This window comes from Dromiciops gliroides, chromosome 6 (genome assembly GCF_019393635.1).
Source record: "Dromiciops gliroides isolate mDroGli1 chromosome 6, mDroGli1.pri, whole genome shotgun sequence".
Classification (NCBI taxonomy): domain Eukaryota; kingdom Metazoa; phylum Chordata; class Mammalia; order Microbiotheria; family Microbiotheriidae; genus Dromiciops; species Dromiciops gliroides.
The window spans coordinates 167,644,600-167,667,483 of record NC_057866.1 but is presented as its reverse complement, the minus strand read 5'-3'; the positions used below and the strand labels follow the sequence as shown (position 1 = coordinate 167,667,483).

Sequence of the window (22,884 nt, the reverse complement as noted above, 5' to 3'; positions counted from 1 at the left end):
TCAGACATAACACTTACTAGCTGTGTGACCCTGGGCAAGTCACTTAACCCCCATTGCCCTAAAAAAAAAAAAAAAGACTTTACAGACCTAGAAGTAAAGTCTTACTAAAGCTGAACCTCGGGGGCCATCCAGTCCCACCCCCTCAGCTTTATAGGTGAGGAAGCTGAGGCCAGGGGGGTTGTGATTTGATAGGCAGGAAGTGTCTGAGCTGAGATTTGAAACCAGTCTTCTGACTCCAGAGACAGTCTCCTGATTCTTAATAAGGACAACCTGTGTCAAACTCAAATAGAAACTGGGTGTTACTAAATCGTATATAAGGATCCATGCAGTGCCATATTGACTTAGAAAATCACATATTCATGTTATCTATGTTCCCCCTTTTTCACAAATGAGAAAACTGAGACTCAGAGAGATTATTCAAAGGTCTTCAGGTGAAGCTCAACTGCTTATCAGGGGTATTGTGAGGTCATCCTTCCACACACACACACCCCTCCCCCCCCCTCCCCCAACCATGAGTTGAATTTAGGCATCCTCTGAATTCCCTTATAATCAGCCCAATTGTTAAATTTTCAGTGCAAATCTTTACATCTTAGAAATGGCAATCAGGGGGCAGCTAGGTGGTGCAGTGGATAAAGCACTGGATTCAGGATTCAGGAGGACCGGAGTTCAAATCCAGCCTCAAACACTTGACACTTACTAGCTGTGTGACCTTGGGCAAGTCACTTAACCCTCATTGCCCCGAAAAAAAAAAAAGAAGAAGAAATGGCAATCATTACAAATCAGGGCTTGATTTATTGTTTTGTTGATTGACAATTTAAGAAAGTGTTCATATTATTCACATTAAATGGAAAAGTCTGAGTGCATACACCCCTCCCTCTCCCCAGTCTGATTGTTAAATATGTAACAACATGCCCTAGCTTTTAATTCTAAAATTATGTGATTTTAAGACCTCCTTGTCTTAGTAATGAGACTAGGTTGAAGAGTAAGTCTGAAAGGGATGAGGGCACCCTTGAACTAAACTGTCTCTGAAGTAGCTAGGCCCCAAAGGCTCCTGTTTTAGTACTTTGTCTTACAATAGCATGTGAGTTTCTTGAGGGTAGCGACTTTCATATTTATTATTATATCCCCAGCACCTAGAATACTGCAATGAACAGAATAGGGGCTTCATAAGTCCTTGCTGAATCAAAATAAAATGCATTCATTTGGCTTAGAGGTTAATTACTTATCACTTGTTTACAAAAAAAAATTAGTCATGTCCTTTGTTGTCACATTGCAATCATTTTCAAATATACCTCCTCCCTGTGAACCTTCCCTTGTAATAAAGAAAAAAAAAAGTTAAGCAAAACCAACTAATACATTGGCTAAGTATGAGAGTGCATGTAACATTCCAAACCCAGTCAACCACTTCTGTAATGAGAGGAGGAAGGTACATTTCTTCTACAGGGTTAAGATTGGTTATTATAGTTACAAGATATTCAGTTTTGTTTATTGTTCCTCTTTTTAAAAAATCATTTGAGTTGATTTTCTTATTCTTTATGTAGAAGAGTCTGATTTTTTGAAAGAGGAGAGTTCTTAGAAGGGGAAAATACAGTGATAAATAGTTATGAGAATATTTATTTTATCTTTATTTTATTTCAGATGAACTAGGCAGTGAAAACGTCAAAAGGTAAACCTTTTCAAGTTCTTAAATCAGCTCAGTTATTGGCAAGAACAACTCTGGAGATCCTTAGGATTCTCTTGTTTTCAAGCCTTTCTTTTCTCCTGATTCTCCTTGGGAAGGAGGGGAAGTTCCCTTCTCCTGGGGAGGGATTTCTGTGTGCCTTTTAGCACCGTAACCCAAAAGACAGTCCCTAAGTGGCGAGCAAGAAGAAATGCATTTCCGCCCCTCTAAACCAAATTCACAGTAAGTGATCTAGCAACTTGGAAGAATCTCATCGGTTTGATTATTCTTGTCAAATGAACAAACTCTTTATATCTGCTAGGCAAGAAGGAGAAGCAAAACTCAAAGTGTGGGTGATATCTCCCATTCCTGTTGGTTTTTTCTTATCTATTTCTTTTGTTTTTGTTTTTGTTTGTTTGTTTGGGGGGGTTTGGGTGAGGCAATTGGGGTTAAGTGACTTGCCCAGGGTCACACAGCTAGTAAGTGTTAAGTGTCTGAGACTGGATTTGAACTCAGGTCCTCCTGAATCCAGGGCCGGTGTTCTATCCACTGCACCACTTAGCTGCCGCTCTTATCTATTTTGTATATTATTATGTAGTTTTGTTCTTACGGAACAATCTCCCCCTTGCAATTAATTTTCCTTCTAAAACAAAGGAATAGTGGCAACCAAAAATAGACAGAGGCAGAAATATAACCCTCACAAAATAATAGCTGGCATCGATAGAGAGGTTTTTTTTGTTTGTTTTTTGTTTTGGTGAGGCAATTGGGGTTAAGTGACTTGCCTAGGGTCACACAGCTAGTAAGTGTTAAGTGTCTGAGGTCATATTTGAACTCAGGTCCTCCTGACTTCAGGGCCAGTGCTCTATCCACTGCGCCACCTAGCTGCCCCGATAGAGAGTTTTAAGGTTTGTTAATTTCTTTATGTACATTATTTCATTTGAGCCTCACACCAACCCTGTGAAGTAGGTGCTATTATTACTCCCATTTTACAGATGAAGAAATGGAGGCTGAGGAAAGTTAAAGGACTTGTCCAAGGTTACACATCCAATCTAAGGAAGGATTAGAACTCAAATCTTCCAGACCTCAAGTCCAACTCCTATCCACCATGCTCTTCCCCCTCCAGAGAGAAGCCTTTCTGGACAAAGCCCAGCCTCCTGCTCCAAGTTCAACCAATTATTATATGATTGGGCAATTTGCTTGCCTCTTGTCCAATGAAATGCCTGTATTACCAAGGATGGGCGTGGCAGTATGACCTAGTGGTGTTCTTAGAATCAGAAAGACCCAGGTTAAAGTACCACCTCGAAGCATGTTAGTCACTTGTCCTCTGAGTGGCCCAGGAAACTCTAAGACTCTTGGTTGTACTTGAGTTGCTAAGCTGTATCTGTGGGGAATATTTCCATAGTGATAAAATCAGAGGTCTAGACCAAGCAACAAGGAAATGCTGGGGCATTTCTTTTCTTTTTTATATCTATAATAACCACACAGTTTCACCCCGATTTTGTTCTATGGTCAATTATGAAATCTGACAATTGGTTGCAATGATTTCTGAAATGAAAAAGTTCCATTTTTTTTTCAGAGAAGAGAAAAAGATAGAAGAGGGTAGAGGATTGAAGATGGTTTCTTGACCTCAGAGGATTTTTTTTTTTCCAGAAAGGCTTTGATGAAAAGGGAAGTGAGACTTGGCAGGGCTCAAAATGCGATGTTCCCTTCCTGAAAACAGTCTTCTGGTTGATATGTCAGTGATCATTGCATTTTCGACCTTTAGACTGGCTTTTGGACCACCCTGTGGTTTTCTCCGGATAGCTCACATGTTGATTCTCTCTCTCTTTCTCTCTCCTTTCTCTCTCTCTTCTCTCTCTGTCTCTCTCTCTCTGTCTCTCTCTCTCTCTGTCTCTCTCTGTCTCTGTCTCTCTCCTTTCTCTGTCTGTCTCTCTCTTCTCTCTGTCTCTCTCTCTATCTCCCTCTGCCTCTGTCTCTCTGTCTCTGTCTGTCTCTCTGTCTCATGCACTGACAGACTGATGTTTCCTTTATTCTTAGCTCTGAGTTAAGGTTAACATCACTGAATCACGCAGAGTCCCTAGGCTAGCCCTAAACATCAGATGCCAACGCATAAAATTCTACAGTACCAAAGAAGTGGAGATTCCTAGAGTAAAACTTAGCCTACCAGAACCTTATTTGTTCTTCTAACCTACCTTTTATTTCCTCTCTCCAGCCCTATCTTTGAAGAAGATACTCCCTCTGTCATGGAAATAGAAATGGAAGAGCTGGACAAATGGATGAACAGCATAAACAGAAATGGTACCGATGACTCCTTGTTATATTTTGTAAGGAGACTAGGAGGTTTCCCCAGATCTACAAAGATGAGTTCCCCTAAAGATAACTGAGTTTTTTCAGTAGCAGTCTTTTAACCCAGGAGAGGATTTTCTGCTTAGGAGCTGAAGCATGGTAGCAGTTGGACAAAAATAAGTGTAAGACAGTAATCATAATAGCCAATACATTTATTGTTCTCCAATTCTTTAAAAGAAGCAGTTATGTGGTAGTTGAGATCTCTAATCCCATTTTAAAGCAGATCCCTAATTTCCTTAAGTTTCTGTAAGAGAAGCAACTTGGCACAGTAGATAGAGAGCCATCCTTGGAACCAGGAAGCCTTGAGTTCAAGTCCAGCTTTTCTGACACATGCTAGTCTATGTGACTCATGAGTGTTCTAGGTAACTCTTTAAGACTGTAAATTGCAGAGAAGGTGCTAGCCTACACTGAAGAGGGACTTTACTCCTCTGGGAGTTCATTATACCAAAGAATTAATGAGCTCTCTCTATCTCTATATGTTTCTATTGCATTTTGTCTTCTGTGCAAGTCACTTGACTACCATTTTGATCACAGCAGAAAGCCATTTTCCACTCATTTTATATACTGAAATCCCCAAATCATGAATCTTGGAGCCAGGCTGGGGATCCTGTATGGTCACTGATGTAGTTTGTGACCAAGGCAATATGGAACTCCAGTATATTTAGGTAGGAGGAGGGGAAGAGAAGGTGATTTGTTTAAAAACACCGGGTTGATGCTGGGAGAAGCTTTTCATTGAGAGCACTTTAAAGAGTCTTGCCAAAGCTGTGCTTGTGACTTGTAGAGTTCCCCCCAAGAAGTCCAAACAGGTCACCCAAAGGGCAGGGTTACACTCTCCTGTGCTTATTCTGAAGTCCCTGAAATGGAATGACATTGAGTGATGATGACCTAAATGTCTTTCACCCTTTCTCAGCTGAAAGTGAATGTCTACCCACAGTCAAAGAAGAAGAGAAGGAGTCAAACCACAGCCCAAGGTAATTGCAGATAATGAAGGTGCTGCCTTCACCTGACTGTATATGAGGACAGGTGGAAAGGAAAGGAAGGAAAAGCTGCACAGAATATGTAGGGCAATGTGATTCAGTGAGAAGAGCATTGGCTCTGGAGTTAGAGGTCTTGGACTCAGATCTGGCATGTGCAACCTGTATGGCCGGGGTTGGGGGGCAAGTCATTTTCCTTTTATGGCCTCAGTTCCTTATCTGTAAAATGAGGGGTTTGGACTACTCACTTCTGAGGTCATTTCCATCTCTCGATCTATCCAAATGGCCACTTGTAAATTTTTTTAAAAATCAGTATTTTGAGGGCAGCTAGGTGGTGGGGACAGCTAGGTGGTGCAGCGGATAAAGCACCAGCCCTAGATTCAGGAAGATTCGAGTTCAAATCCGGCCTCAGGCATTTGACACTTACTAGCTGTGAGACCCTGGGCAAGTCACTTAACCCCCATTGCCCCGCTCCCCCCCCCAAAAAGATGTAAAGGATCAGATGCCTTCTTGCTGGTCCTAGCCCTTGAACAAACAAATCAGTATTTATACTTCCCAGACCTAAGTAGACACTTAACTGTTCGGCTCCAGTTTTATTTCAGTCGCCCTAATTATGCTAAACTGTAGTTTATGTGTATCAGAGAAGCGGATGTTTTACTGAGAAAACAGATGGCAGAAACAGTCTCCAAAGAGGGTGAATATAAACAACAGTGAGGAAAAAAATGAAGCTTTACATTTAATAATTTTTTTAAAAGCCAACACCTGGACAAACTATCTTAGGAAGAGACGGGGGCATTACAAAAGAGTTCTTATTTCTACCACTAGGTGGCTCTGCTTACTTGAGAATCTTGTGGCCACCCACGGTGGGGTTATTGCTGAGAGTCTCATTGAGTGCCTGCCTGTGGTATAGAAAATACTTAGAGCTAGGAATTTTTAAAGCTGGTTTGTCGATGGGGATTGTCTGGTCAGGGTACTGACCAGAGATGGGACGCTTGGAAGAATTAATTAGAGAAGGTGATCCAGAGGGCTGTGGAATTGAGACCGGACAAGAAGATGGTGCTGAGGCCACAAGTGGTTTTTGGTTTTTGTTTTTGAATGAAACATTAAATCAAGGAACTTAAAGTGCTTTTCTTGAGCATCATACTTGCCTTTTCTTGAAATAGAAAGATCCACACACATTCCAATCCTTCTTATTAGGGCAAATTTCACTTTCCCAACCACAGCCCATGTTTAATTATAGTCACTTTGGGTCATCTCTTCTTGCATTCAGCTTGTCCATGCCCACATGTAAAGAACCCAAGCTTTCCCAGCTGAGGCCCTGGCAATAGGCTTAGTTTGGGGTTTAGAGAGTTAGCTTACCTTGGCCTTGAAATATCATAGTAGCATTGCCTTAGATAGGGAAAATACCTTGCAAATCATCTTTAGTCAAACACCGTCATTTTCTGAATTAGGAAACCGAGACCCAGAAAGTAATGACTAAGGTCACACAGGTAGTAAATGACAGAGCTCTGACAAATCCAGATTTTCTGTAGCCAAACTTGACACTGATGACTCTACATCTTTCAGACTACATGCTAATGAACAGTTGCAGGATCCCAGCCCAGAAGCATGGGAAATGCAGTATTCTGGTCGTATTGATGATTAAGGGGGCCAGAAAGTCAGTATTTAGAGCCTTTGAATGCGGCTGTTTTGCTCCACCCCCTGGAGGGGAGCTCCAGGGAAGGCCTCCCTAATCAAACCTGTTCCTGGGAAGGTGGGAGGGGGGGGAGGGACCTCATATCATCATTTCTTTGTAATGATGTGGGTCTAAGTCAATGGATCACTCCCTCTGGGTATTGCTTTTTAAAGATTATCTCTTAATTGTGGAATGGAAAGTTTGCTAAAGGCGAAAGTTTGCTAGTGAGCTATAGAGAAAGTATTTGTGGGAAAGAGACTGAGGGTTTCCCTGCCCCAAGAATCATTTCATGACATAGAGTGACCCTAGACTGAACAAGGCAGGCTCCCCAAATAGATGATTTCATCCTTGAACTAATCAGTGATGCCTAGTGCTGAAAAGAACAGCCCCTCCCCTTGCCAAAATTCCACGATGACTGAGAAGACGCATTTCATCAGACTAGATTTTGATCTTATATAACTATAAAATAAAAGCCTACTATAATCAGTAGGACTAGGAAGAAAATGTCATCTTCTGAAATTATAAGAGGGAAACATTCCTCACTTGAACTCGACCTCTCGCGGCCTCTGTCTCTTCATCTCTAAAAAGCAGGGGTCAGATTGATATGATTTCTAAGAACATTTCAAGCTCCTATTCCTGTGACTTGTTAATCCTGAGACTCCAGTTCCAAAGCATGTCACATAGGAAGGAAAGACAATGCTATTGAGAAGTCTTGCTTTTGCTCTTAATGATGAAGTGCCGAAACGTCTTTCCAAATTTCCATTTCTTGGAGGAGTCATTGACTTCAATGCAGAGGTCCAGGTTATTACCTTACCTGTACAGAGTTATCTATGCTCAGAGTGGGGGCTTCCTTATACATGATCTAATCATCAACCGTTTGGGGATGTTCCTCTGGAAGATCTAATGTGCTGATGGGAAGTTCAATTCAATTGAATTCAACAAAAATGTATCAATTCACTATTTTGTGCAAGGGACTGTGCTAGGATGCTAGTCGATGGCAATACAAAGACCAAAACGACAAAACAAAGCAAAACAAAACAAAAAACCCTGGAAAGAAAAGAAACAGTGTTTCTTTCAAGGAGAATTCAACACTTAGTCAAGTAAATGCAAAGCATAAATAAACCCAATCAAAAAGGTATTTATTAAGCACCAATTATATACAAGGAGCCTAGTATGGTAACTACAGAGTTGGTCTGGAAGACCTGGGTTCAGGTCCACCTTTACCATACACAGGCTGTGTGACCCTGGTCCAGTTACTTTTCTGTGTCTCCAAGCAACTCCCCAAGACTATTAAATTACAAGAGAATTAGATCTGATTTGGGGGAAGAAGTTCCTTCCCGTGAAATCTTATATAATGAAATCACAGAGCCAGTCCAAATGAACATGCACAGAGACACTGGGATAGGTGCTGAGCATGTAAAGACAAAATGGATATTAGCTCCTGCCTGCAAATTATTTAAATGCTATCTTGGCCTTGAGTTTGTTGAGTTTCGTTGTTTGGTTTTTTTAAAATAAGATTTAGAAATGAGTACAAAATCTAATGTGATCCTGTTTCTATGTTGGGAATGAAAAGATGACTATTTTGAGAGTTGCTCTTTGTTGAACAGAAAGTGATAAACTGGTTGGACAACCTTAAAACAGTGGTATCAAACTCAAATAAAAACTGAGTGTTACTAAACCATATATATGTGTCCATGTGTGTATACATATATATACATATAGAGAGAGATACATATATATGGATCCATGCAGTATCATATTGACTTAGAAAACCACATCTTCACATTATCTACATTCCACTGTGTTTTTATTTATTTGATTAGATATTTCCCAAATACATTTTTTAATTAAATTTATTTTTTAGTGAGGCAATTGGGGTTAAGTGACTTGCCCAGGGTCACACAGCTAGTAAGTGTTAAGTGTCTGAGGCCGGATTTGAACTCAAGTACTCCTGACTCTAGGGCCGGTGCTCTATCCACTGTGCCACCTAGCTGCCCCCTCCCAAATACATTTTAATCTGGTTCTGTTTTGGCCTTGGGAGTGGAAGACTTCATGTTGAACATTTCTGCCTTAAAACATTGAAGCCAAAGTTTACTGGAAGTAGCCTTCTACCTCACTCTCCACTCCAGTGGTCAGAGTACCAATAGAAAGACAATTCCATGTGGTGGGAAGGGCACAAAGCTCAGAGTCAGAAGACCTTGTAGGCAAACCTGCAATGTCATTGGACAAATCTCTCGAACCCTCTGGTCCCATTTTCTCATCTGCAAAGTGAGAGGGTTGTCCAGTTCTAAATCCCATGAACTGATTGTTGTAGTTGGGGACAGCTAGGCGGTGCCGTGGATAGAGTACTGAGTCTGGAGTTGGGAAGACTCATCTCTTCCTGAGTTCAAATCTGGCCTCAGACACTTCCTAGCTGTGTGACCTTGGGCAAGTCACTTAACCCCATTTGCCTCAGTTCCTCATCTATAAAATGAGCTGGAGAAGGAAATGGCAAACCACTTTAGTATCTTTGCCAAGAAAACCCCAGGTGGGGTCATGAAGAGTCAGACAAGACCAAACAACCAGAATCTTTATAGAACAATCATTCCAAACCCTGGCTTTATAGGATCCCAGATATCTCCAATCTACTGCTTTCCAATCTAACAAGCATATATTAAGCCCTTTTTATGTACAGGATACTGCATAGGAGAATGTCAATGTGCTCATAATTCTCAAAAGAAAATTCATCCTTTATTTTCTTTCCTTTAGAATATATGCCACAAAATACAATTAAAACATTCTTGCAAAAATCCATTTTAAAAGAATATATGCCATAAAACCCCTTTTAGAAGGAAAGGGGAAGCATTCCCCCAAATCAGACAATCTAGTGCTAGAATTGCCCAAAACTTGCCATTCAACAGTGTGAGGAAATAGAGTTTATCCTGAATCCTGAGCTGAAGGGTTCAGTGAGAATATCTCAAGAGAAAAAAAGGCTGAGAGTAAAGCTAGCTTGTTCAAATCCAAATGTCACTGTTAATTAGCTGAAGAAAAAGAATACCATTTTTCACTGGAGGTATGTCAAAATCTCTGATCATCAGAGAATGTCAGAGCTAGAAAAGACCTTTGAGATCAGCTCATCTAGTCCAAAAATCCTTAACATTTCTTGTATCCTGGACCCTTTTTTGGCTATTTAGCGAAGCCTATAGACCCCTTCTCAGAATGTTTTTAAATAATTGAAGGAAATGCTAAATTTCAGTTGGTGGTTAGTGAAAATAAGGATGCCATTTTCCCCGCATCCAAGGTCACAACATCTTCTGATATATCTCCACCTAACTCAGGTTAAGAACCCCTGATCTAGTCCAACCCCTTCATTTATAGATGGGGATACTGAACTTTGAAATGTAGAAATCTCTTGTTGAAGTCTAAGGAGCCATAAATAGCATTGAACCTATGTCTCATTCCAAATTCAGCGCTCTTTCCACTTGAGACCCTGCTTTCTCCCATATGTTTTAGGGAACATTGTTCTCAGGCATTATAATATTCTTTTTAATTGGTTATCCATCCTAGGTTACTTGTCAACACAGTCCAGATTCAGTATATAATTGACAACTTACCACTGTGTGCCAAATATAGCTACTCTGGCCTCCCAGTAATGGAAGGTCAGAACTGAATCAAGTTAGAAAAAACCATCCTGGGGAAATTAACATGTTCCCTAAAAGCTAAATCTGAGGAATGGAGGAAGTAGCCAATCAGTTGGATTTCATTTGCACAAGTGTTCCTGAAGTTGAGAGATTCGAATACAAGGAGAAAATGGAGCATCTGTCCAGGTACCAGCTGCCTGGCAAAGTCCAAATTTAACAGGCTAGTTCAGCATCAGATACTCTTGAGAAGAGCTATTAGGATCAATTCGGGTTCTGAAAATTGTAAGCCCCCTTCATAACACCTCCTCCTGCACATTCCATTTGAACTTAAAGGTCAGTGCCCTTTCCTTGGATTTACAAGGATTAATCTCATAAGAGTTTTTCTTTTTGCTTCTCTTAGCATATTTGAAAATGAATATGAATAGACAGAGTCTGACTGCCCCCAAAAGCTTTCAGACTTTATGTTGTTGGCCCAGGCTAAACCAAGCTTGTGGGGTATTAAGGGAAGCTCTGTCTCTGCTCCCTACCCCTAAGGATATGTCACAAAATAGCAGCCATCCTGGGAACTGAGGAATGTGCTTGTTCTCCTGGGGTAAGATAGTCCAAAACTATGCCTATAAGCTCTCCCAAGTTACCTATGTATCACCGCCGAATGTGGTTCAATTTCAAAATACTTGCCACCCCTCCCCACCCTTGTAATTATTTTTTTTGCAAAGTTGTTAGCTTCCCTATGGGTTTTATTTTTTTGCTTCTGCTTTTCTGAGACAGTTGATAAGGTGGAAAACATTCTATACTGGTAGTTACAAGACCTGGGTTCAAATCCTGACTATTTTCTATGTGACATCCCCTAATGGGTCCAGTTTTGCCCTCTGTAAAATCAATAGGTTGTAGTATACCGCCTCTGAGGTTCCTTCTAGCTCGAAATCTATGAGCTGTTTTTATTGACATTATTTCCCCTAGGTGGTTTCACTACAGGTGAAAGGCAGTACCGAAGTTAAGAAGGATTAGCTTTTTATTGGAGGTCATGAACTGGTTTTGTTGCAGTAGTTTTCCCCCCAAAGGTAAGAGTATGGATTGGCAGATTTCTTCTTCAAGCTGTCTCCCTCCTATCTTTCCATACCCTTAATGAATTCACAGCATGGTACACTGGATAGAGACTGCTGGACTGGAATCCAGGAAGATCAGACTTCATGTCCTTCCTTATGACGCTTACTAATTGTGTGATCTGAGAAAATCTAGGCTTCACTTTTCTCATCTGTAAAATGGGGATAATAGTATCTGTAGCACTACCTTACATGGTTGTTATGAGAATCAATCAAGTAGCATTAATGAGAGCCTATTATACTCCGGGCTCAGTGCTGAGAACTGAACGATCATGCATGTAAAAACATTGCATGATCAAAGGGATCACATGTGCAAATCACTTTAAGGTCTACATGTCAATGTGAGCTATTCTTGAATTCCAGAATTCTTCCCAGATGCTAGGTTAACTGAACTCTTCAGAAAAGCAGTGAGAATAGCAGTTAGAATTAGAACTGTAGTGGAAAATCTGCTTCCTTTCTCTCCTGCTAAAAGGAAAAAGATCAACCACTTGTGGAAGTTACCCCCCTGAGCACAGTATAGATCTCCATTTCAACATTTTGAACAGTTCTTAATCTAGTCTAACCTATATTTGCATGTATCCAGTGTAGATCACAAATCTTACCAAAGAACTATTACCAATGTCTGTCTATCTCTCTGCTGTCTGGAAGTTATCTGAACTTCTGTTGCACAAAGAGAGAGATTCTGGGCATTATAGGACATTGATGATTTTTAGCTAAGATATGGTCCTTGTTCTTAAGGCTTTTACAATCTAGCCAATAGGCATTTATTAACCACTTACTGTGTGCCTAAGCATTGGGGAGACAAAGAAAGGAAAAATCACTCCCCTTTCTTTAAGGAGCTTACTTTCTAAGGGGAGAGACAATAAGCAAACAACTATGTAAAAAATAATATAGATAAGCTGGCAGACAGACAAACAGATGGATGGATGGACGGACGGATAGGTAGTCAGGTAGAAAGAAAGATAGCTAGACAGACAGACAAGCAGGCAGACAGATTGATAATGCATGTGTGTGTGTGTGACAAATTGGAGATAATTTCAGAGGAAAAGAAGACACTAGCAAGGGGACGAACAGGATAAGCTTCTTGCAGAAGATAGGTTTTTAGCTAAGTCTTGAAGGAAGCCAAGAGAGGGAGATATGGAAGGAGTGCATGGGGAACAACAGCATCAGAATGTAAAGTATTCTCTAGGAAGAACATCACGGAGGCCAACATCACTGGATCAAAGAGTATGTGAAGGAAGCTAGGTGGTGCAGTGGATAGAGCACCGCCCTGGAGTCAGGAGGACCTGAGTTCAAATTCGGCCTCAGACACTTGACACTTACGAGCTGTGTGACCCTGGGCAAGTCACTTAACCCATTGGAAGGGGTCAGGCTGTGAGGTGCTTTAAGAGCCGAATAGAAAATTTTTTATTTGATGATGGAGGTAAGAGGGAGCCACTGAAGCTTATTGAGTAGGGAAGTGACATAGACTTAGCCCTTTAGGGAGATCAATTTGGGAGCTGAATGGAAGATAACCTTGAATTGTAGAAAGAGTTGAAGCAGAGAAACTGGTTAGAAGATCATTTCAATAGTCTGGGTGAGAGGTGATATGTATAGCAGTTGTGCCTGAGGAAAGAACAGGATGTATGTGAGGTGTTGCAAAGGCAGAAATGGCTGTGCTTAGCGACTGACTGGCCATGTGCAGTGAGGGAGAGTGAGGAGTCAAGGATGACACACAGGCTGCGAATTATAATAGTAAGACACCAAAGTGCATTAAAGAGGTACAAAGCACAGTGCATCAAACCCACTTCTTATTTCTGTTTTAAGTAGAAAGGGCGTGTAGCTGTGCATAGGATCATACACTGAAAGCTGGAGGGAACTTCAAAGGTCACCTGGTCTGACCCCCTCATTGTACAGATGAGGAAATGGAGATGCAGAAAGAGGAAATTGCTTGCTCAGGCTTACATAGCCAGATATAAAGCCAAGGTCTGAACTGAGATACTCTGACTATAAATCCATCGGCCTTACCACAGTACCCCCATGTTCATCAACTTTTGTCAAGCTCTGTCCCTAGAGTCAGGAAGACCTGAATTCAAGTCAGCCTCGAATCTTAACTAGCTGTATGACCCTGGGCAAGTCACTTAACCCTGTTTCCCTCAGTTCCTTGTCTGTAAAATGAGTTGGAGAAGGAAATAGCAAACCACTCCTGTATCTTTGTCAAGAAAACCCCAAATGGGGTCATGACGAGTCAGACACAACCGAAATCACTGAACAACAAAGTGGATCAGGAAGTATAGGCAAGTTCTTATCTGAGATAATGAAAAGTGCTTTACAGACCATAAAGCTATATACAAAACTTTATAAATGTCACCTATGGTTATTACTCTTATTCCCTATCACTGAATTACAGAATTCCATTCACTTACTGTACCGATGTACAGAGGCAGCTAGGTGGAGCAGTGGATAAAGCTCAGCCCTTGGAGTCTGGAAAACCTGAGTTCAATTCCTGCCTCAGATACTTACTAGCTGTTATGACCTTGGATAGGTCACTTAACCTCTGTTTGCCTCAGTTTCATCAATTATAAAATAATAGCACCTACCTCACAGGAATGTTGGAGCAGTTAGGTGACACAGCAGATAGAGTGCCTGAGATAAACTCATCTTCCTGAGTTCAAATCCATTCTCAGACACTAGCTGTGTGACACTGGGCAAGTCACTTAATCCTGTTTGCCTCAGTTTCTTCATCTATACAATGAGTTGGAGAAGGAAATGGCAAACCACTCCAATATCTTTGCCAAGAAAACTGTTATGTCGAGTCAGACATGACTCAAAAATGACTGCACAACAACACAGGGATGTTGGACCAAATGAGCTAATATAAGGAAGGCACTTTGCAAAGCTTAAAGTGCGATGTAAATGTGGGCTGCTAGTTTCTACTGTACTGAGCACCAGGAATACAAATTTGAGAGAGAATCCGTCTGGTCCCGTCCATGCGTCATCACAGTTTTTGGAAGGATGACTTTTTTTCCTATATGACTTGCCGTTTTCTGCCACTCTTTGCTTCATGTTTCCAAACTCAAGAGCAGTATTAAAATGGATGATTTCCCTGCTTCTTGGATAACTCAAGCAGCGGTTATACAAGATCTGCCTAATTTCTTCCTCTCCCATCTCTCCATTCTCTTTTTTCCCCTGCTAAAACAGAATTTGGACTATGTCTACATTGTACCAAAAAAAAAAGTTGAAAACCAGCTGGTTATTTGGACTGCAAGATGGCAAACACAAATGGTTGGGTTGCTTTTCTTCTACTGAATTCACTGAATTAGCTGAATCTATTGGTACCTGGAATGAGAAAAAAAGTTCATTTTAGTGCTAGAGTTGAATACATTATTTTCTTCTTTTTCTACCATGTATATAAGGCCTTTTTTTGCCATGTTCTGGAAGGACTAGTTCTGTACAGTTACCATCAGATCATAGAATGTTAGAACCAAAATGAACCTTTGAGATCATATATAACAACCATCTCACTTTACAGATGAGGGCACTGAGGCCCAGGAAAGGGAAGTAACTTACCCAATAATAATAGCTGACCTTTTCAAAACTCTTAAATTGTTTCATAAACATTATTGGCCTGGACCCTTGAAAGCCTCCTGTGAGGTAGACGTTACAGTCCCATTTCACAGATGATGAAACTGAGGCTCAGAAAGAGTAAAGTGATTCATCCATGTCCCATAATATCACATGGTTGGATTGGAATTCGTGTCTCCATGGTTCTGAGTTCAGCACTCTCCTCATTCATTATATCATACGGATTCCTTTACTTGATCTTGTTAGCAGCAGGCAGAGTTAGGACTAAGCAAGAGTCTATTTTACAGATTTCTTTGTCTATCTCCTTGGTCAATAGTCAGTTCCTGACTTATGTACTTCGGTCCTTTTCCTATATGGAGTCACAGAGGTGAGGACAGACTGGGAAAGGATTCCCAGAGGAGGCTGCACTTGGGTTGGACTTTGGAGAACAAGTGGGATTTGATCAGGAGGAGGTAAAAGTGGGAATGCACTCTGGGATGGTGTCAGGAAAGGTATGGAAACAGAAAAGGGCAGGGAATAAAAATAGGAGTACTGGTGGGGCAGCTAGGTGGCGCAGTGGATAAAGCACCGGCCCTGGAGTCAGGATGACCTGAGTTCAAATCAGATCTCAGACACTTGACACTTACTAGCTGTGTGACTCTGGGTGAGTCACTTAACCCCAATTGCCTCAAAAAATATATATAGGAGTACTGGGAGGTACAGTTTGACAGTGAAATTAGAATCAGATCTTGGAGGGCCTCGAATGACAGGATAAGAAGTTTGCATTGTAGGTGATAGAGAGAGACTGAAAGTGGAGAGACTTCCATTAGGAGACTCCTGTGATAGTGCAGGCAGAGGCTGTATGAAGTGATAAGACAAGCATGCAATTAAGGGACTCGGCGTGCAGTATAGTCTATACCACAAATGCATCAAGGATCGTGAGGTATCTAGGTGGTGAAGTGGATGGAGACCTGGACCTGGAGTCAGGAATACCTGAGTTTAAATACTTCCTCATACATTTACTTACTTGTTACCCTGGGCAAGGCACTTAACCTCTGTTTACCTCAGTTTCCTCATCTATAAAATGTAGATAACAATAGCACCTAACCTCTTAGAAGAGTGAGGCTCAAATGAGATAACAGTTGTATAATAATATTTGCACAGCACCTGTTGCATGGTAGGTGCTTGATAAATGCTTGTTTTCTCTATGTGATTCCATTAATGTGGTAGGCTCACCATGTAGTAACCCCTTCTCCCAAAGCACATCTAAAGGGAAGACTATTAATGAATGCCTCTACAAAGAGGAGAACAATCTATAAATAAACAGTTGCCTAAAGAATCTTCCTGAATCAAAAGTCTGTCCATATCACTCCCTGCTCAAGAATCTTTCATAGTTCCCCATTGCTTCTCTCCAATTACATGTTTTTGTTGTTGTTGTTTTCTGAGGCATTTGTGGTTAAGTGACTTTCCCAGGGTCACACAGCCAGTAAGTGTTACGTGTCTGAGGCTGGATTTGAACTCAGGTCCTCCTGAATCCAGGGCTGGTGCTTTATCCACTGCGCCACCTAGCTGCCTGTTCCCCATTGCTTCTAAGTAAAAACACAAAGTCCTAAGTTTGGAACACAATCTACCTTCTAACACCTTCTCCCCACTATTCCCCTTCCCTCTCCATTCCAGGCAAATTGTCCTGTTTTCTTTTTTCAAAATTTTGCATTCTATGTACTACCTGGGTCTGTGCCTTTGCACATGCCGTCCCCTATGCCTTTCCAAACCTAGCTCTAGCCTCCCTTCCCAAATTTATTTCATTTTGCTTCCATTCATGCATTCTATGTTTGATGTACTTGCTGTTTCCTGAACTCAGCATGTTATCTACAATCTTTATGCCTTTGTAAAGGCAGTCCCCCATGGCTAGAATGCAGTCCCTTCTCACCTCTGTGTCTTAGAATCTCAGTTTCCTTTAAGGCTCAGCTAATGCGCTATAATGTCCCTAAAGGAATACCGTCCTGATGCCTGAACTATTAGTGCTTTCTCAAACCTCCTCGAAACATCTTTACTGTGTGTGTTTATTCTTCTGTTTAACTGTTGCACCCCTCAGGAGAATGTAAACTTCTTCAAGGCACTTAGTAAATTCCTGTTAAATTGAATCAGTGAGAGAGAACTCATATAACTTATCTGAGCCTGAACTGCAACCTAGGGGAAGTAATGGAATTAGCTATAAGGCTTGGATACATTCTTCTATCATCCATTATTAGTCCCATTCTAGCCACATGCTTTTTTTTTTTTTTTTTTTTGGTGAGGCAATGAGGGTTAAGTGACTTGCCCAGGGTCATGCAGCTAGTAAGTGTTAAGTGTCTGAGGCTGGATTTGAACTCAGGTCCTCCTGAATCCAGGGCCGGTGCTCTATCCACTGTGCCACCTAGCTGCCCCACATGCTTTCTTACTAACAGTGGCCACACTAACTTACTTGAATCCAAGCTCTGCTACTTCCTAACAATGTCAACCTAGGGAAGCCATTTTTCCTCTATAGGCTTGTTATTTTATCTGGAATAATGGTCCTGGAAAACTGATAATGAAACAATCTTCCCCCTTGTGTAAGGGGATATGATGGGAGGGGGTGGATTTTGCATATGGTGTCCAGTGTTGGTTGCTTTTGCTTAAATGTTTTTTTCTATCTTTTTCTTTTTCCTTTTGTGTGTATGTGGGGGAGGAGGGAGAGGAGGGGGGGCCAATGAGGGTTAAGTGGCTTGCCCAGGGTCACACAGCTAGTGAGTGTCAAGTTTTCTTTTCTTTTTCACAAGGGAAGGTTAGAGTCAGGGATAAGAGGGGCCCATGTGTTTGTGTACATATACATATACATACAAACACACACACATATATATACATACATACATATATATATATATATATATATATAGAGAGAGAGAGAGAGAGAGAGAGAGAGTCAGGAATACACACACACACACACACACACAAACACAAACACAAACACAAACACACACAGCCCCTCTTATTCCTAACTCTAAACTTCCCCTGTTAAAAAACAAAAAAACATTTAAGCAACAGCAACCTTTCCTGGACACCATATGCAATATCCTGTACCCCCCATCATATATATATGTACACACAATATAGACATGTATGTCACACCTACGTGTGTGTATATACATATGTGTATACATATGTGAATGCATATGTTGCATATATACATACTATGGAGGAGAGAGAGGGGAAGGGAGGGAGGGAGGGAGGGAGGGAGGGAGAGAGAGAGAGAGAGAGAGAGAGAGAGAGAGAGAGAGAGAGAGAGAGAGAGAGAGAGAGGATGTAAAATAAAAGGCATTAACAGAATGGTTTTCTTAAGTGAAAAAAAAAAGAAAAAATGGCATTAGATTGGACGATCCTTAAGGTTCCTTCCAGTTCTGACATTGGGTTAGTGACTCTGCTCATTCTAAAATTTCAGTATATTCTCTTGGATTGAAGTGTTTCCCATTCTTAATTGTACATGTTACACACACTTTGAAAAAGTATTTTCGAAAGCCAGTGCCCAGACTTTTGGCTAATACCCCACAATAGTGCTGGGGGTGGACGGGGAAACAGAGCAGTTTGGAAATGCTCCCCCAAGTTTGCCTTGGGTCAGCCCCATATCAGTTTGCTTTGGCGCTGTGAATGGGAGGCTCCAGAGGTTGCCAAATCGGAGGCTGGCTGGTGCTTATTTGACCAGTTCACTCAGGTGATAAACAGCAATCCAGAAACCAAGGAACACACCTAAGTAAATAGAAGGCGAGGAGTGTGAGAAAGTGCCTCCAGGCTCAGCTTTGGAGGCAGCCAGCAATCTTATATTTTTGATTCATCAATAGTTTTGTACCCCCACCCCCATCACTCTCCTGGTGAAAGGTGCCTTTGAGAATTAGCAAACACTAGAAATGTCCTTTTCTCCCAGAATTAAAAAACCTCTGTCCCCAAATTGGGACTATCTATGAGTTAGTGATACCTTTCACTTTGGCCTACTCTCATTGGCTTGGAGAAACAAGCATAGTGAGCTGTAGTCATCCTATTCCTTACTGCTCTAAACCCAATGGATTCTTGGGAGTGGAGGCTGGCCCACATTTTGCCAACACTTGTTTCCATTTGTATTGCCAAAACATTGTGAAGCCCAGGCATTTAGACACTTGGTTTTAGAAAAAATGTTGTGAATGCCTTGGCTATGTGAACATCTACTACTTATTTTCCTATTATGATTGTAAAAAGTCAGGTAGAAAGCAAGGTTGAAGAAAAACTGTTCAATTAATCAGTTGATTGGCGGCATTTATCAAGTACTTCCTGGGTGTTAGACATTGTGCTAAGCTTTAGGGATGCAAAGAAAAAACAACAACACAAAACCCAGTCTCCAACCTCAAAGAGCTTGGTTGCGGGGCAATGAGGGTTAAGTGACTTGCCCAGGATCACATAGCTAGTAAGTGTTAAGTGTCTGAGGTCGGATTTGAACTCAGGTCCTCCCGAATCCAGGGCCGGTACTCTATCCCCTGCCACACCTAGCTTCCCCAAAGAGCTTATATTTTAATGGGGGACACACACACATAAATATTTGTATACAAGAGTATATGCAGTGGGTACCAGGCAACTCTGCAGGGAAAGCCACTGGCAGCCAGGGGGAACCTGGGAAAGGTTCTAGAGCCCCCTCTCTGGCAAGTGTGACCTTGGGAAGTAACTTCACCTTTCTGGGCTTCATTAGTAAAATAAAGGGGGCTGACCTTCCTAGCCTTCAAGTTCGCTTCCCGCTCCAATTCTATGATTCCCTGATCCTAGATCTTTTCCTGGCATAGTCTTTTCTATCTGGTGCTCCCTAAACCCAAGCTTTCTTCTTAAAGACACTCCATCTCCTGGTGCCCTCTCCAAAGATGGAATCTTATGTCACCGGACACACGAAGAAGAGATGACCTGTTCCTTCACCCTCCCCATCCCATTTGTCACACCAGAGAGCCTCCTGCTACCATCATTACGGAGCAACCACCTCTCCCCCTTTAAGGTTCATTCCATCCTGTCCAGATTCTCCTCATCCTTGTCATCCATAACCCTTCTGGCTCATTAAGTTCAGTACCAAGTTTACCGACTTGTCCATCCCAATACCTTCCCACTTTGTGTTTTTTTTTGTTTTTGTTTTTGTTTTTTTTGTTTTTTGTTTTTGTTTTTGTTTTTGCGGGGCAATGGGGGTTAAGTGACTTGCCCAGGGTCACACAGCTAGTAAGTGTCAAGTGTCTGAGGCCGGATTTGAACTCAGGTATTCCTGACTCCAGGGCCGGTGCTTTACCACTGCACCACCTAGCCACCCCCTGCCTTCCCACTTTGAATAACCTGACCTCTCTTCTTGTAGTATACCTCAAGCATATGTGGGAATGATCAGAGCCTCCCGCCCCTGTGTTTGCTTTCCTCTCTCCCCTTCCACCCTAAGTTCAATTTGCTTTAGGTGCCAGAATTTCTGTCAATAACTATAATTAGTGGCACTAGTTTCACAGTTGGAGCTAAGCTATCTCAAAACCTCCTCAAGCCGGTACGACCCCACTGCAGAAAGACTGCTGAAAGAGGAATTCGAAAAAGGAAAGCAATTTTAAAGTAAAAGAACACAACGGACATATCAGTCAACAGCACCACAATGGAAGAGGGGAAAGATGCTCCTTCATGTCTGCTCCCATTGGGAGGGAGATTCAGAGCTGGAGGGGTTCTATGTGACAGGCAATAGCCACCTTTAAATCATTTGTGGATATGCTCAAAACAGGTTATTGAAAACATGCCAGGAACTCCAGTGCTGAAGGGAAAACAACACATGGAATTTTTTTAAAGGACAATTTGGCATATATTCATAACGAATTGGGCTAGATTTAATTAAAATTGAAAAAAAAAATCCTAAACTCCATCTGGATGTCTCGGCATTAAAGCTAGAGAAGGAGGTGGGCTGGAGGAAGGGAAGTGGTCACCTTTTGGTTCTGTTACAGATTTCCTCCTTGGCTGGCAAAAAGAAAAGCCAAAGAAACCTTTGCTTCTGGGTCCCTTTTGGAGATAAGTCCCTAGTTCAAGTCCCTGTTCTGCCACTTGTAACTTAGGTGATCATGGGCAAACCATTTCTCTCTGAGCCTGTTTCCTCAACTATAAAACAGAGATAAAAAAAAATGCTAGCCCTCCCAATAAGATCAGATCTATGAAACCCTTTTGTATGTGGTAAAACCATTCAGAAATGTATTGTAAGGGGCAGTTAGTTGGCACAGTGTATAGAGCACCAGCCCTGGATTCAGGAGGACCTGAATTCAAATCCAACCTCAGACACTTGACACTTCCTAGCTGCGTGACCCTGGGCAAGTCACTTAACCCCAATTGCCTCACCAAAAAAAAAAAAAAAAGAGAAAGAAATGTATTGTAAGGCAATCCTTTTACATCTTCCTAATTGATTCATTATCTCACTCACCACAAAGGCTGTACCAAATCTTTCCTCTATGATAAACCTATACAACCTACTTGCAGTTCCCAAACATGACTCTTCAGCTCCCTAGTCCATACTTTTTAAAAATGACTGTCCAGGGCAGCTAGGTGGCACAGTGGATAGAGTACCGGCCCTGGAGTCAGGAGTAGCTGAGTTCAAATCTGGCCTCAGACACTTAACACTTACTAGCTGTGTGACCCTGGGCAAGTCACTTAACCCCAATTGCCTCACTAAAAAAAAAAAATGACTGTCCTCCATATTTAGAATGGATTCCCTCCTCACAGCCACTTCCTGGCTTCATTAGCTTCCACCAAGACTCAGATCAAATACCACCCTCTGTAGAAGATCTATCTCAGTCATCCCCCAGAGACTAATGCCTTTCCCTTCTGGGGTTGCCTTCCATCTACTCTGCATATATGTTAAATGTCCATAGCTAATTATTTGTTCTCTCTCCAATCAGAATTGTGAGTTCTTAGAAAGCAGAGACCATGTTTTTGCTTTGTGTTTTTGTATTTGTATTGTGACAGGTAAAACTCAATGTGTGTGGTCACCCTACCTGTCCCTTGTGCGGGGAAAGCCAACTAGGACAACGGTTTAACAGTTTAGGTATTAAACATTTATTAAAATATATTAGAGGTTAACAAAGAGAGAGAGCAAGTGTCTCTGAAAGAATAGGAAAACCTAGCTCCCCCCAGGAGCGATTAAAGCTCCACCTCTCATGAGGTTCCAACCAGCAACTCCCAAAACCAACTGACAAAACCAACTGCCTTACACACTGCTTCAAGCTAATTGGTTGAGGGTGGTCACATGTTCACTCAGCAGGGGGCCCCTCATGCTCACTCATTAGGAGACACCGGATAATATTCTCATAGTATCTCTAGTACTTAGCACAGTGCCTGGAACACAGTGAACACTTAACAAATGCTTGTTGACTGACTGATGGTTAATTGAATTTGGTGGTGTCAGTAAGTGGTGTTATTGGTGTCAATAAGAATTGTAATCCTAAATGACATTTTAAAAATAATGTATTGACATTCCTCTAGCTTCCTCCATTGCACAAGGATCAAATCTGGCTCACCTACTCTGCTGCTTTGTTTTTACAGTGATGCTGAATCCTGAAGGTGAACAGTGCCCATGTTTTTCCAAGAGGAACAGCCCACAAGGGAGTCTGCAAAGCCTGCCAACAGAGGATGAAGTGGATAAGAATTTAATTAATTTCAAATAACTATAGACACAGGAACCTTTCCCTTTTCCTTGCTGCGCCCACTCTTCATAATGCTGATGACATCACCTGGACCTGGAGGGATGTACAAAGACAGACATGCTGGAAATGATCTCTGCCTTCAGGCCACAGATCCCCAGTCTCCTGAAGCTGGACCCTGCAGTCTGTGGACATTCTTTCCTCTTCCTCAAGCTTCCATTGACTGTGGCATGTGACTCTACCTCACTGTACTCACCTGTGGAAATTTTTGCTACCTTTCTTAGTTCTTCATG

General features: G+C 41.7%; 1 protein-coding gene across 1 annotated transcript in view; it reads left to right on the top strand.

Annotated features, from left to right (window-relative positions):
• The window catches only part of TMEM154 (transmembrane protein 154), a 70,818-nt gene extending 48,189 nt beyond the window's left edge, over nucleotides 1–22,629 (top strand). The window contains exons 4-7 of the mRNA XM_043969773.1: nucleotides 1,639–1,666; nucleotides 3,873–3,958; nucleotides 4,917–4,977; nucleotides 22,494–22,629. Of these exons, the coding sequence (XP_043825708.1) occupies nucleotides 1,639–1,666; nucleotides 3,873–3,958; nucleotides 4,917–4,977; nucleotides 22,494–22,509 (191 nt within the window). The 3' untranslated portion in view covers nucleotides 22,510–22,629. The remainder of the gene's footprint in view (nucleotides 1–1,638; nucleotides 1,667–3,872; nucleotides 3,959–4,916; nucleotides 4,978–22,493) is intronic.
• The last annotated feature ends 255 nt before the right edge of the window (nucleotides 22,630–22,884 follow it).